Here is a 12713-nt window from a genome sequence, read left to right as displayed (position 1 = left end):
GCTTGCCCTGCTCCGCACCTTTGGGGAGCCGGGCCGTCTCCAGGCCCCACGGGGTCAATATCGGAACCCCATATCACAGCACCTAATGCGAAGATCCCCAAAGGTTGTGAGTGAGGCCCTCCGCAACCTCACCTGCCGCGCCCTACCCGTGGTCATTACCCTCGAAAAATCCCTCCGATTGCCCACGAATTCCAGGGTGCATGGTGTTGCGCAGTCAGGCCGGCGGCATCATGGGCTCACCCCAGTGAAAATGTCAAATGCGGTGCCCCTTATTCAAGTTACTGAGAATTTCAAGAGAGTAACACCAGAGCATCAAACCAAGTATAGGGCCCTGGGCACAGTGCACTATCCCTCAGCCCGACAGGTTCCCCGCCCCCCCCAACCCAGTGTTGGGGCAAATCCGTTCCTTTTGTTGACTACCAAATAGGGACCATTTGTAAAGAAAAACCCGCCTTCCCTTCCTCCTCCCACCTGCCCTTCCCTAGAACAGGAGTGGGTGGGGGCTGTGTGCGCGCACTTAAATTCATGGAAGCCACAAGTGTGCCTAGGTCATTCAGGGGGCCTCCGGAGTCCTGGACTGGGGGACCCAGCACACCACATAGCTGTGTGACCCTCGCCAAGTCAGTATCTCAGTCTATTTTCTCATCCGCAAAATGAGGATAACAATTGTACCTATCTCAGGGTTTTGTTTCGGATCAAAGGAAATAAAATATCCCTAACACAGCACCGAGCTCTCAGAAGTGCTCAGTATTGGCCATTAACCTCCAGCCGGCCAATTCCTTCCCTTGCCCTGCCCCTCCAGGAACAGGAAATCGGCTCATGGCATCCTTCAGGCCTGTGTGACTCTGCTTCTATATTTGCTCAGTTTGCCTAGCTCACTTTTCTTAACCTCCAAGGGTTTATCTCCTCTTCCAGGAAGCCTTCCCTGACCCTCCCAGTTGAGTAAAGTGTCCCCTCCACTTCTACCCTTATGCCGCAGAAATCCATCTAAGCACCGGTGCAGTAGTAGCCTGCTGTTCTGTTGTCTCTACCCTCCAGGATGTCACAAAGCCGGCCCACTGGCCTGCTTCCCCACTTTGGACCGCTATGTCCAGTCTTTAACAAAGGAGCCAGAGTGATTATCTTACAAGTTGATGTCACTCTTCTTTTCAAATCCTTCCTGACATTCCCCACCCCAGAACAGAACCTCAAGTCCTTGGCTTGGCCAAAAGGCACTCTGGGACCCCCACCACCGCCCTAGTCACTGGCACACTAGTAAATCTGCATCCCCCGAGTCCACTCTTGCCTTAGGGCCTTTGTGTTTTCCCTGCCCTCTACCTCGAAGCCTCTTATCCCAGTAACACTCTTTCTATGCGTTTTCTCTCCCTCCAGGCTCATCAAAACCCCGAGATAGGTCCAATTATTGTTCTCATTTTAGGGATCAGAAAATGGACCCAGAGAGACAGGCTCTCCCTTAAGGCCTTCCTTAACAACCCCATCTAGAACACCTACAACTCCGCTTCAGCAGAGCTTCACTCCACATTATTTTCCTTCCAAACACTCTACTTTTACTACATGTATTGTGTTTCCCCTGTAGATCGTAAGAGCTTAAAAGCAGGGGTTTGTCCTTTGTTACCTTGTGTGCCTCGAAAACAGCACCTGGTGCAGGGTAGGCACTCAAGGATTTACTGAAACAATGAGTAAATGTTTCCCTATCTGTCTTGCCCCTAAACCGAGTTCCTTGAGTGTGGAACCAGCATCTTATTCTCTTTGTGGCCCCTGAGGTAAATGCTCACTAAATATTTGTTGATGTAATCTGAGAAGGAAAGGAGAGCCCAGAATAAGCTGATCCAACAGTTAATGGTAGTAAAATGCAAATATTTTAAAATGTTTATTTTATGTTTTACAATGAGTACTTCAGCAAAGAAAATAATTGTAATTTCAAAATGCAATCCCTGGAGTCAATAAATATCTTTTATAATCAATTACACTAATCAATATCTAGAAATATACATAGACAAAGTTAGCTAGTGAATAAAATAAGTAGAATGACTACATAGACTATCAATTTCAGGGATGAGGGATCATGCATGATCAGTTAAGTCACTCTGCCACTTTTTAAAATAATATGATTCACATTTGCTTCAATCACATAAACATTCATTGCAAGAGTTAGACGGCTAATTGAAAATGGTGATCTTTGTTAGCTTAAAAGAAAATTCAGTTTAATACAAAGACATTCAAGACGAAAATTTCAGGACCCTTGATCAGATGCTTTCAATGCATGTTGCTCTACTTTGTTATAGGCAAGATTCAAGTAAGGCTAAGACAAGAGTGTTTCCACTGAAGACATGATCTAAGAATCGCTTTCTATATAGGCAAATTACGTTCTGTACAAGGATTCCTTGTACTAGCAACGACCATGTTTAAAAGGTCTTAGCCAGAATTACAAAAACAAAACATTCAGAGTAATATTTATGAATACAAGCATAATTGGTTCCTTGCCTTCTACAAATAACTATCTTTAAAATGATAAAAGCAGGTTTCAACTGTGGTTCTTCTCTGGGGTGACAAGGTGCAGATACACGTGGGCGATCTACTGATTTACCTTCTGAAAGTACTCTTTGGAAGCAGCTGGATTTGGCTTGATCTGAAAATACAAAAGCTTAATTAGGTAACTGTGACTTTACCATAATAATATGGTAAATATGCCCAAAACTGAGTGGCAATCCCCCAATTTTTAACCTAAAGTTCTTTAAACTTTTAAAGATTTCCTTTAAAACACAAAGATCAAAGTTTCATTAAGGCCTGCCTGTCTCTAGGCCAGGCGCGGTGGCTCACACCTGTAATCCCAGCACTTTGGGAGGCTGAGGCAGGTGGATCACGAGGTCAGGAAATCGAGACCATCCTGGCTAACACAGTGAAACTGCGTCTCTAGTAAAATACAAAAAATGAGCCAGGCGTGGTGGCAGGCGCCTGTAGTCCCAGCTACTCAGGAGGCTGAGGCAGGAGAATAGCGTGTACCCAGGAGGCGGAGCTTGCAGCGAGCCGAGATCATGCTACTGCACTGCAGCCTGGGCAACAGAGCAAGACTCCGTCTCAAAAAAAAAAAAAAAAAAAAAAAAAAAAACGGTCTGCTTTATCTCTGATAATTGGTTCCTGGCTCCCCACCCCACCCCCTCTATCCCATAGCAGCTTCACCTATTTGTACATCATCTGCACGCTTGCTCCCTTTTGTGGATACTTCAGGTCAGTAGCTGTCAAGGCTGAGAGAACACGGACCTCACTACTTTTGGGGAAAAAAACCTACCGTAGGAGAATCCGGTGTCCAGTCCGCTGGGCAGACTTCTCCATGGGTTTCTACATACTGGAACGCCTTCACCAAGCGGAGGGTTTCTTCCACGCTTCGGCCCACTGGGAGATCGTTGACGCTCAAGTGCTTGATGACTCCATTGGGGTCAATGATGAAGAGACCTCTGCATGATCATTTATCCTCATCAGTGCCTCAACAGTACCAGAACTACAACAGTCTCACTTCTTCCCCTTTAGGTCTTTAATTCTTTTAATAAAATATTTATTAAGCATAATCATATGCTTAAAGGTAGGGTTTTCACTGTTGTGCAAAAAGTTTATCATCTCTTACTGACGACAGATGCTTTAACAAAGGCAGTACTGAACCAGGTCACCATAAAAAGCTTGCAGTATGGTCACATTTACAAACTCACACAGTGCCCTGAATGTCACAGTGTCGGAAAGTCACTGACTAGAGAGAGCGAAGACTATTAGTGACGTGGCAAGCATTCTTTGAGCTACTGTATCACATCTTGGCAAGAAATTCATAGGCAAATGGGAAGAGACAGATACGTATTTCATCTGGATTCAACAACTGTTTATTATGAATGAATTCTTGGGTAAATGGGGGGGGAAATCCCATGGGAAAAATCTTTGTAGAAAGAAATGTACAGGCTGTAAGTTTATGCAAAACAGAAAACCATGCCAATCACTTTTAATCACGTTGCAGCATGTAATGAGATGAACCACACTTTTAATCACGTTGCAGCATGTAATGAGATGAACCACGCTACCACAGTGGTCTGTGTTTATCTTCTGTGTTGGTGTTACTGTGACAGATGCAGGTATGTTTAGCCCAGAAGTTTTTTTGGTTGTTTAGTTTAAATACAGGGTCTCACTATATTGCCCATGCTGGAGTGCAGTGCTATTCTCAGGTGTGATCATGGCAGGCTGCAGCCTCGAACTTCTGGCTCAACTGATCCTCCCACCTCAGACTCCCAAGTAGCTGTGACTATAGGTGTGTGTCACTGTGTCCAGTTATTTAACCTACAGATTTTAACAGTCTGTCTTAAAAGGATGTGGAAATTCCAGGTATCAATCACTCATGGAAAAGGCAGGTTAGAGAAAACTCAGGGTAAAAAGGTGCTTCTCCCACCCTCGGTCTGGCACTAGGGGCTTCACCTGGGGTTTCAGGTGAAACTGTTCCCAGAGGGTGCAGCCAGCTGAAGTCCACCAATAGAAGCAGAGGCAGAGCTGGGACAGAGCAGGGCCACAGACTCCCGAAAGTCTTATCTTATAAGCCAGACTCAGCTTCTATCTCTTGTTAATCTCGATATTAAAGTGGGTACGGAAGTAACTGCAAAATTAGTGAGTTCTCATAGGGAAGGGGACCGTAGGAGAAAAATAGGCAGTACCCTTTCTCTGGCCATTGCCAATTCTGAAAGACCTAGGCATTCTTTTGATAATCTCTTTACAGTTAAACAAACAAACAAAAAGGCCCACCAGGTGCGGTGGCTCATGCCTGTAATCCCAGCACTTTGAGAGGCCGAGGCAGGCAGATCACAAAGTCAAGAGTTCGAGACCAGCCTGGCCAACATGGTGAAACTCATCTCTACGAAGAACACAAAAACTGGCCAGGTGTGGTGGCGCGTGCCTGTAATCCCAGCTACTCGCGAGGTTGAGGCAGGAGAACTACTTCAACCCAGGAGGCAGAGGTTGCAGTGAGCCGGTATCGCGCCACTGCACTCCAGCCTGGGCAACAGAGCAAGACTCCATCTCGAAAAGAGATAAAAAAAAAAAAGAGAGACAGAGAGAGAAAAAGGCCCAAACTCTAAGATGCCACCCAGCACTAAAATCCAAGGTATAACCCAAGAAAGCAGGCCAGAGATCACCTGCAAGAGAGGCAGGTGAAGGGGCTTTAAGCTGACAAGCCCCCAGCAAAACTGGGGCACAACACATCAAAAGGAGGGCCTTCTCTGCCTTCCTGGAGGTCAAGTTCTGCCCAATCCCTCCTTCACTCCTATTCTCAGCAGACTTCAAGATGCCAGTTCTAAGGCCCAAGTTCTCATCCCTCCCAGGAAGGTTATGTTTGAATGTGGAGCTGCTGAGGACTGAAAGCTTTTCATACTCAAAGGAATAAAGGTTTAATAAGGGACTGAATACAGATAGAAATGACATTCTGGGGCAGAAATCCTAACAGCTGCTGCCAGTAACTATGCTAAGAACTCTAGCTGTGTCACTTATTTAATCCTCACACCCACCTGTGAGGTACCTCCTCATTTTAGTTATGGAAAAACTGGGGCTCAACAAGGTTAAATCAAATCACCTGCCCAAAGTCGCAGAGCTATTAGAAGTAGCTGAGTTTAAAAAAAAAAAAAAAAACCCAGGACTGTTTGGTTCCAGGGTTGAAAATGGTCACCATTCCAAGAGATTACCTCCTACCCTGCCAGTCTCCCCTTCTGCAAAGAGTCTGATGGCTTCACTGTCAGGTGTGTGTCCCATGTAAGTGGCTCCCACATAGTTAGGGAGTACGGAGCAGTGTGGCCTCAAGGCACAGACAGCCTTCTTCAGAAACAGACCCAAGGCGGTGGAGGGACGCGCATGTCTCAGCGTTTCTGAGAGACCGCCAACCCTTGCAAGAGGCATTTTATCAGTGCTTATGAAAGACTAAAATTAAGGAGTTTTTGATTATGATGAATTTTAACTTTTTTAAATATAATAGGGACGAGGTCTCACTATGTTGCTCAGGCTGGTCTTGAACTTCTGAACTCAAGTGACCTTCCCACCTCGGCCTCCCGAAGTGCTAGGGTGACAGGCACGAGCCACCATGCCCAGCCAGGATCTTCTGGTTTTAAAAATGCTTTACCAAGGTCTACATAAATGCCCTAAGAAGTAGAATTGATACTAAACATGAAAAATAATCTTAAGTTCATCAGAAACAGGATCTTACCTTAGCGCAAGACCAGGACCTTCTAACAGCACACCGTAGTCTCGGGAAATCTGCTTAGTTAAATCTGACAAGAGTGCGATGTTCATGTGGCCCAAACCACCATTCTAATCAAAACGCAAACATGACTGTTAGACAGCGCGGCCTCGCCGCATCCCTGACCGTGTACCACACTGTCTGAGACCAACGGTAATGGCAACAGGGAACAGTAATTGAACAATGGGCCAAGCACTGCTATTGACTTACTGCCTCCTCGAAACCACCCAGGAGTAGGTATCATCAAAATGAGGAAACTGAGGCACAAAAAAGTTAAGTAACTTGTTCCAGGCCACAGCTAGAAAGGAGCAGAAGGAAGATTTAAACCTGGCTAATACTATAGGCCTTTTCAAATTGTTTTTTCCTTTTTTTTTTTTTTTTTAGACACAGAGTCTCGCTGTCACCGGGCTGGAATGCAGTGACGTGATCATAGCTCACAGCAGCCTTAAACTCCTGGGCTCATGCAATCATCCTACCCCAGCCGCCTGAGTAGCTGGGACTACAAGTGCTTTTTCTAATTCTTTATTTATTTATTTAATCTTTTTTTAATTGGCCAGGCGTGGTGACTCACACCTGTAATCCCAGCACTTTGGGAGGCCGAGGCAGGCAGATCATGAGGTCAGGAGATTGAGACCATCCTGGCTAACACGGTGAAACCCCATCTCTACTAAAAATACAAAAAAAGTTAGCCGGGCATGGTAGCAGAGGCCTGTAGTCCCAGCTACTCGGGAGGCTGAGGCAGGAGAATGGCACAAACCCGGGAGACGGAGGTTGCTGTGAGCTAAGATCGCACTACAGCACTCCAGCCTGGGCAACAGAGCGAGACTCTGTCTCAAAAAAACAAACAAACAAACAAACAAAACCCCTTGAGTAATTTAATCTTGATAGTCCAGCAGCATAGCTAGAAATTTAGATTCTTCCAAGCAAGTTCATAAGAGCAAAAGCTAGGGGTGCAATACGATACCTTTCTTGGCGTATTTATCCAGGCAAGATGGCTAAAGTGGGAATCCACTGAGACTGCAACAACTTCACAGTTCACATCGTGAAATTCGTTAGCTTTGTCACTAAAAGCAACAATTTCTGTAGGACACACAAAGGTGCTGGAAAAAAAGGACAGACATTCTCATTAAATAATTCAAAAGCAAGGATTTTAACAACTAGTAGTCTAGCAACTAGTTCAACTTGCTAAGGGTAAAAAAGGCAAAATGGTTAACCGTCCTCACTGGACTATAGTGTTGCGCTGGCAAAAGTACTATTACCTCCCCTCACCTTTTTATTTTAAGAATTGTGTCAAAAAATGGGGAAAGGGAACACACATTTTAAGAAAAAAAATTACAGTTCAATAAAGTTGCTTTCTGAAAAAAAATCACTATGCCTACTTTTCTCATTTTTCCCCAGACCAGTGAAAACTTTCATACACTGACTTAGGGAAGCACTACTCCAGAGCACAGAGTCATACTATCCCACCCCTGAAGTTTATCACTTGTCAACCAGCTACAGGTCCCAGCTGTAATCAACAAGGCCAGGGGTGATAAAGAGTCAGACAGAATCCTTCCTTTCACAAGAGTATCTAGGGGTAGACAATTCAGTGTGGGAACAGGGTATGTGCTTGCTCTCAGAATGACACGAAAGCATCATAGAAATTACACTTACAAATCCAAAGGATAGAAGAAAAGCACCAAATATTTCCCCTTAAAGTCATCAAGGCTTAGGTCTTTGAACTCTCCATTGACAACGGCTGTACCCTTAAAATAGGGCGCATGCTGGGTGACAGCAGGTGCATGGTATGAGGAACCTGAAAAAAACCCACACTCATATGTAGTTCATCATTTGCTATGTCAAGCACTGTTGATTTTAATTAAACTTCTCATGACAATTAGTAGTATAAATAAAAACATTCGCTTCAACTGTACAGTCATCCTTTGCCACCTGTGGGGGATTGGTTCTAGGATATCAAAACAAAACCCACAGACGCTCAAGTCTCCTACATAAAATGGTGATTTGCATATAATCTACACACACCCTCCATTATACTTAAATCATCTCTAGATTACTCATAATACCTAATACAACGTAAATGCTATGGAAATAGTTGTTAAGCTGTATTGTTTAGGAAATGACAAGAAAAAAGTCTTTGTGTTCAGTATAGACACAACCATCCATTTTTCCCTCCCAATAATTTCAATTCAACCAACCACAGATGCAGAACCCAGATACAAAGGGTCGACTGCAATTTCTCCTTCTATAGTTTTAGATTGTGCACAAATTCAACTCCAAGTGCTATGGAAACTTAAAAAAAGGAAGACAAAGATAGTAGGGATAGAATTAAGGAAGACATGAGACTAGAGATGGATTTTAAATATGGTTCAGATTTTGTCAAGTCTAGACGGGATGGGGCAGATGGCATGGAGGAAATAGCAGGAAGGAAGACAGGGCATGTGTTGGAGCAGCCTGTGGCACAGTCTAATGAGAACAGAGAGTGTCTAAGGGTACGGAGTGAAGAGCAGGCAGCAGGCAGGAATGGTTAAAGGCCATGTTGCAAGAATCCTTAAATACTAGGCTGCTGGGTCTTCTTAACAGGAAAGATAAGAGTCAAGGGCGGAGTCTTGCTCTGTTGCCCAGGCTGGAGTGCAGTAGTATCTCGGCTCACTGCAAGCTCCGCCTCCTGGGTTCACACCATTCTCCTGCCTCAGCCTCCCGAGTAGCTGGAACTACAAGCGCCTGCCACCACACCCGGCTAATTTTTTGTATTTTTAGTAGAGAGGGGGTTTCACCATGTTAGCCAGGATGGTCTTGATCTCCTGACCTCGTGATCTGCCTGCCTCGGCCTCCCAAAGTGCTGGGATTACAGGCGTGAGCCACTGCGCCTAGCCGAGATGGCGGTTTTTAGAAAGATTAGTCTGGCAGGAGGGAAAGAGGAGCGGGAGAAAGGGAGAGACATGTTAAGAAGTGCTTTCAATGATTTTTTTTTTTTTTTTTTGAGACAAGAGTGTCGCTCTGTCACCTAGGCTGGAGTGCAGTGACACAGTCTTGGCTCTCTGCAACCTCCGCCTCCCTGCCTCAGCCTCCCAAGTAACTGTGATTCCAGGAGCACACCACCCACCTGGCTAATTTTTTTTAGTACTTTTAGTAGAGACGGGATTTCACCATGTTGGCCAGGATGGTCTTGAACTCCTGACCTCAAGTGATTCACCTGCCTTGGCCTCTCAAACTGCTGGGATTACACGTGTGAGCCACCGCGCCCAGCCTCGATTTCAGTGATTTTACGCATATTGAGGGGAGGGATGGGGCAGAAAGAACAGAAAGGAATGGATGCAAGAGAAGTGTCAAAACTGAAAAGAACTTGCCTCTACCTGGGAATGAGGGACAGAGTAGTTCCAATGTCAAAATGCCTGAGACTGCCACGAACAGAAAAAGGAGGAGCTGCTGGGGATGGGGATGGGGATTTGAAACCAGTGGAGTAAATTTTAAACCTGTGGTATCACATCACTACTAGAAATATTTTAAAGCTCCAGGTTAGTAAAATTGCAAAACCTCTTAGAACATTTAGCCCACAAAGGCTTTACTAAAATATATATGCCCCCAAACCATTACATATTAAATATGTGCTTTTTCAAAGGTTAGTCAAATCCAGACAAGGTATTTTCAAATACCACTCATTATCTGAGGCTGATCTTAGCAAAGCCCATATCCTAGAGAAGGGAATGTAAATCTCAAGAAACAGCTAAATTTCACTCAGATTACAGAAGATACCATCAGACAGGTCTGGTTCCTAAGTGGCCAACTGGGGCCAGTACACAGGTTTGAATCTTAGAGCAGCTGCCCTCTCAGGTCTCCAGAGGCTGCCCACCACTCACAGCTCTTCAGACAGTAGATCCAGAAGGCATCTGAGCTCCCAGTAACCCCCTCCTGAACACAGTGGATTAGAAGCTCTGGCAACCAACATGGAAATGTGACAAGGGCAGTTTGCCTCAGTGATTCTCAACCCTGGCTGCACACTAGAATCACCCAGCATGTCCTGGTCTCACCCCAGAGACTGACTTAATTTGTCTGGGGTGGGACTGGGGCAGTGCTGTGTTTCTGAAAGCTCCCAGGTGAGTGTAACATATGGCCAGGGTTCAGAGCCGCTGTCCAAAGACCATGGTTCATTTTTCCTTTACCTGGCTCCAGCGAAGACATGACATAACACTTACTGGTGCTGAATAATTTTGCTTGACTGGAACCAGAACACAGTAAGTTTGTCAAGCTCGTTCTTCCACATGCAGCAGGCCTGAGGGCTGCAGTGGCAGAAGTGCCCCAAGGAATGGCACTCACATGTCGGGCAACCTGGAAAGAGAAACTTTTTATTAGAAAGTTTTTCTGTACTGGTGACTGAAGGCTGAAAGGGCATCATGCCAAGGGTGGTTTCAGCTGTCCCTGTTCCTGTGAACCAAACAGCAAACTCCAAACTCTAAGAGCATGGATTGGGTCTGCACATTCTTTTTTTTTTTTTTTTTGAGACAGAGTCTCACTCTGTCGCCCGGGCTGGAGTGCAGTGGCCAGACCTCAGCTCACTGCAAGCTCCGCCTCCCAGGTTCATGCCATTCTCCTGCCTCAGCCTCCCGAGTAGCTGGGACTACAGGCGCCCGCCACCTCGCCCGGCTAGTTTTTTGTATTTTTTGGTAGAGACGGGGTTTCACCGTGTTAGCCAGGATGGTCTTGATCTCCTGACCTCGTGATCCGCCCGTCTCGGCCTCCCAAAGTGCTGGGATTACAGGCTTGAGCCACCGCGCTCGGCCGGGTCTGCACATTCTTAACACTCCCTTCTGCTTCCTTCTCCTAGGAGACTGGAAGGTAGAGGGGAACTATAAGAAAACAAAGACCGGCTGGGCGCCGTGGGTCACGCCTGTAATCCCAGCACTTCGGGAGGCCAAGGCGGGTGGATCACGAGGTCAGGAGTTCAAGACCAGCCTGGCCAAGATGGTGAAACCCCATCTCTACCAAAAATACGAAAATTAGCCAGGCGCCGTGGTGGGCACCTGTAATCCCAGCTGCTTGGGACGCTGAGGCAGAAGAATTGCTTGAACCTGTGAGGCGGAGGTTGCAGTGAGCCGAGATCGCGCCACTGCACTCTAACCTGGGCGACAGAGCAATACTCCGTCTCAAAAAAAAAAAAAAAAAAATCAAACTCCATGCGCTTAAAAGCAACACAGGGTTCAAAAGCCACGGGACCTGGGCAGGCTTTTCCCAGCACTATCTGCTGAGTATGTTCTACCATGTCAAGGTTTTCCTCAGAAAAAAACAAGGCCCCTCCAGCACCAGCGACCAGTAAACAAGTAGAGCCAAGTTCAGTCTCTGGGAGTCTGGAAAAGGCTCAAGGGAAATGTTTACTCAACTTTTTTGAAACAGTCTCGTTCTTTCACCCAGGCTAGAGTGCAGCGGCGCGATCTGGGCTCACTGAAGTCTCGACCTCCTGGGCTCAAGTGATCCTCCCACCTTAGCCTCCCCAGGAGCACTGACCACCACGCCCGTCTATTTTTTTTTTTTTTTCTGTAGAGACAAGGTCTCACTATTATTGTCCAGACTGGTCTCAAACTCCTGGGCTCAAGTGATCCTCCCACCTTAGCCTCCCCAGGAGCACTGACCACCACGCCCGTCTATTTTTTTTTTTTTTTCTGTAGAGACAAGGTCTCACTATTATTGTCCAGACTGGTCTCAAACTCCTGGGCTCAAGTGATCTGCCCGCCTCGGCCTCCCACAGTGCTGGGATTACAGGCATGAGCCACCGCACTCTGCCGGTTTGCTCAACTTTAATGTTCAAAATGACTCAGAAGAACGAAAGGGAGTGTGTTGAACCCCACCAGCGAAAGCCGTGTACCAGAAGAGCACGACGCATTGCCCACAGTTAAGCAGGAAACAGCAGCAGAAACACTCGGGAGCGGGATTGGGAAGGAACGCCTTTGTGATTTGTTCAGCACTTTGCGCGTTTTTATCCAGTATTTAAGGGGCTGTTCATAGCAACGCCTTGATGTAGGCATCATTCTTTCCATCTTAAGTACACATGCTGAGAAACGCGAAGGTGCTTGCCCAAGGTCACAGGGTCAGTGGCAGAAGCAGGGTCAGGACCTTAAGTGGAGATGGGCCTGGGGACCCGGGACGCCGAACGAGGAGGGACGCGGGGAAGAGACCGCGAGGACTGAGAAGGGCGGTTCTGCGCAGGCGCATGGAACCTTCCCCGGGGAAGGCCTTTGGGTCCGTTACCCGCGGAAACCCTCCAAGAAGGGCAAATGGCCCTCATGCCCAGAAGCGCGGGATCCTGCCTGGGAAGCACGTTCCCGAAGCCACCAGTGTCTCCGCGCCTGTCCCCAGCCGACAGCCACTCACCGACGCTCGGAGCAACCTTCCTATAGCAGCCGCCATCTTCAGTGCACTCGGGCGCCGCGGGGTGGGCAGCGACGCAGGGGCGGGCCCTACGGGGTGG

At 46.7% G+C, this 12713-nt stretch overlaps 1 protein-coding gene across 4 annotated transcripts; it reads right to left on the bottom strand.

Annotated features, from left to right (window-relative positions):
* Positions 1-1840: 1840 nt before the first annotated feature.
* PRDX3 (peroxiredoxin 3) lies at positions 1841-12707 on the bottom strand. Of its 4 annotated transcripts, none has more exons than XM_011930272.1 (7): positions 12617-12707; positions 10447-10579; positions 7907-8048; positions 7218-7353; positions 6221-6324; positions 3286-3455; positions 1841-2629 (listed from the first exon to the last, which is right to left on the bottom strand). In XM_011930272.1, the coding sequence occupies exons 1-7, from the start codon at positions 12650-12652 to the stop codon at positions 2406-2408; spliced, it is 945 nt and encodes a 314-aa protein (XP_011785662.1). In that variant the 5' UTR covers positions 12653-12707; the 3' UTR covers positions 1841-2405. The 4 variants fall into 4 exon arrangements, with proteins under 4 accessions (XP_011785662.1, XP_011785663.1, XP_011785664.1 ...); XM_011930273.1 differs by having other exon boundaries at positions 1841-2623; XM_011930274.1 differs by having other exon boundaries at positions 3290-3455.
* Between the last annotated feature and the right edge of the window lie 6 nt (positions 12708-12713).

Source organism: Colobus angolensis, unplaced genomic scaffold (genome assembly GCF_000951035.1).
Source record: "Colobus angolensis palliatus isolate OR3802 unplaced genomic scaffold, Cang.pa_1.0 Scaffold85, whole genome shotgun sequence".
Classification (NCBI taxonomy): Eukaryota; Metazoa; Chordata; class Mammalia; order Primates; family Cercopithecidae; genus Colobus; species Colobus angolensis.
This window is presented reverse-complemented; position numbering and strand designations above follow the sequence as displayed.

Bases quoted from the DNA above. Each gene is read 5' to 3' on its own strand.
- PRDX3 (XM_011930272.1), bottom strand. From the start codon at position 12,652: ATGGCGGCTGCTATAGGAAGGTTGCTCCGAGCGTCG. The intron at 8,049-10,446 runs GTAAGTGTTATG...GGTTTTTTTCAG, and splicing joins AGCAAAATTATTCAGCACCA to GTTCCTCATACCATGCACCT. The intron at 3,456-6,220 runs GTAAGATCCTGT...ATGATCATGCAG, and splicing joins GGTCCTGGTCTTGCGCTAAG to AGGTCTCTTCATCATTGACC.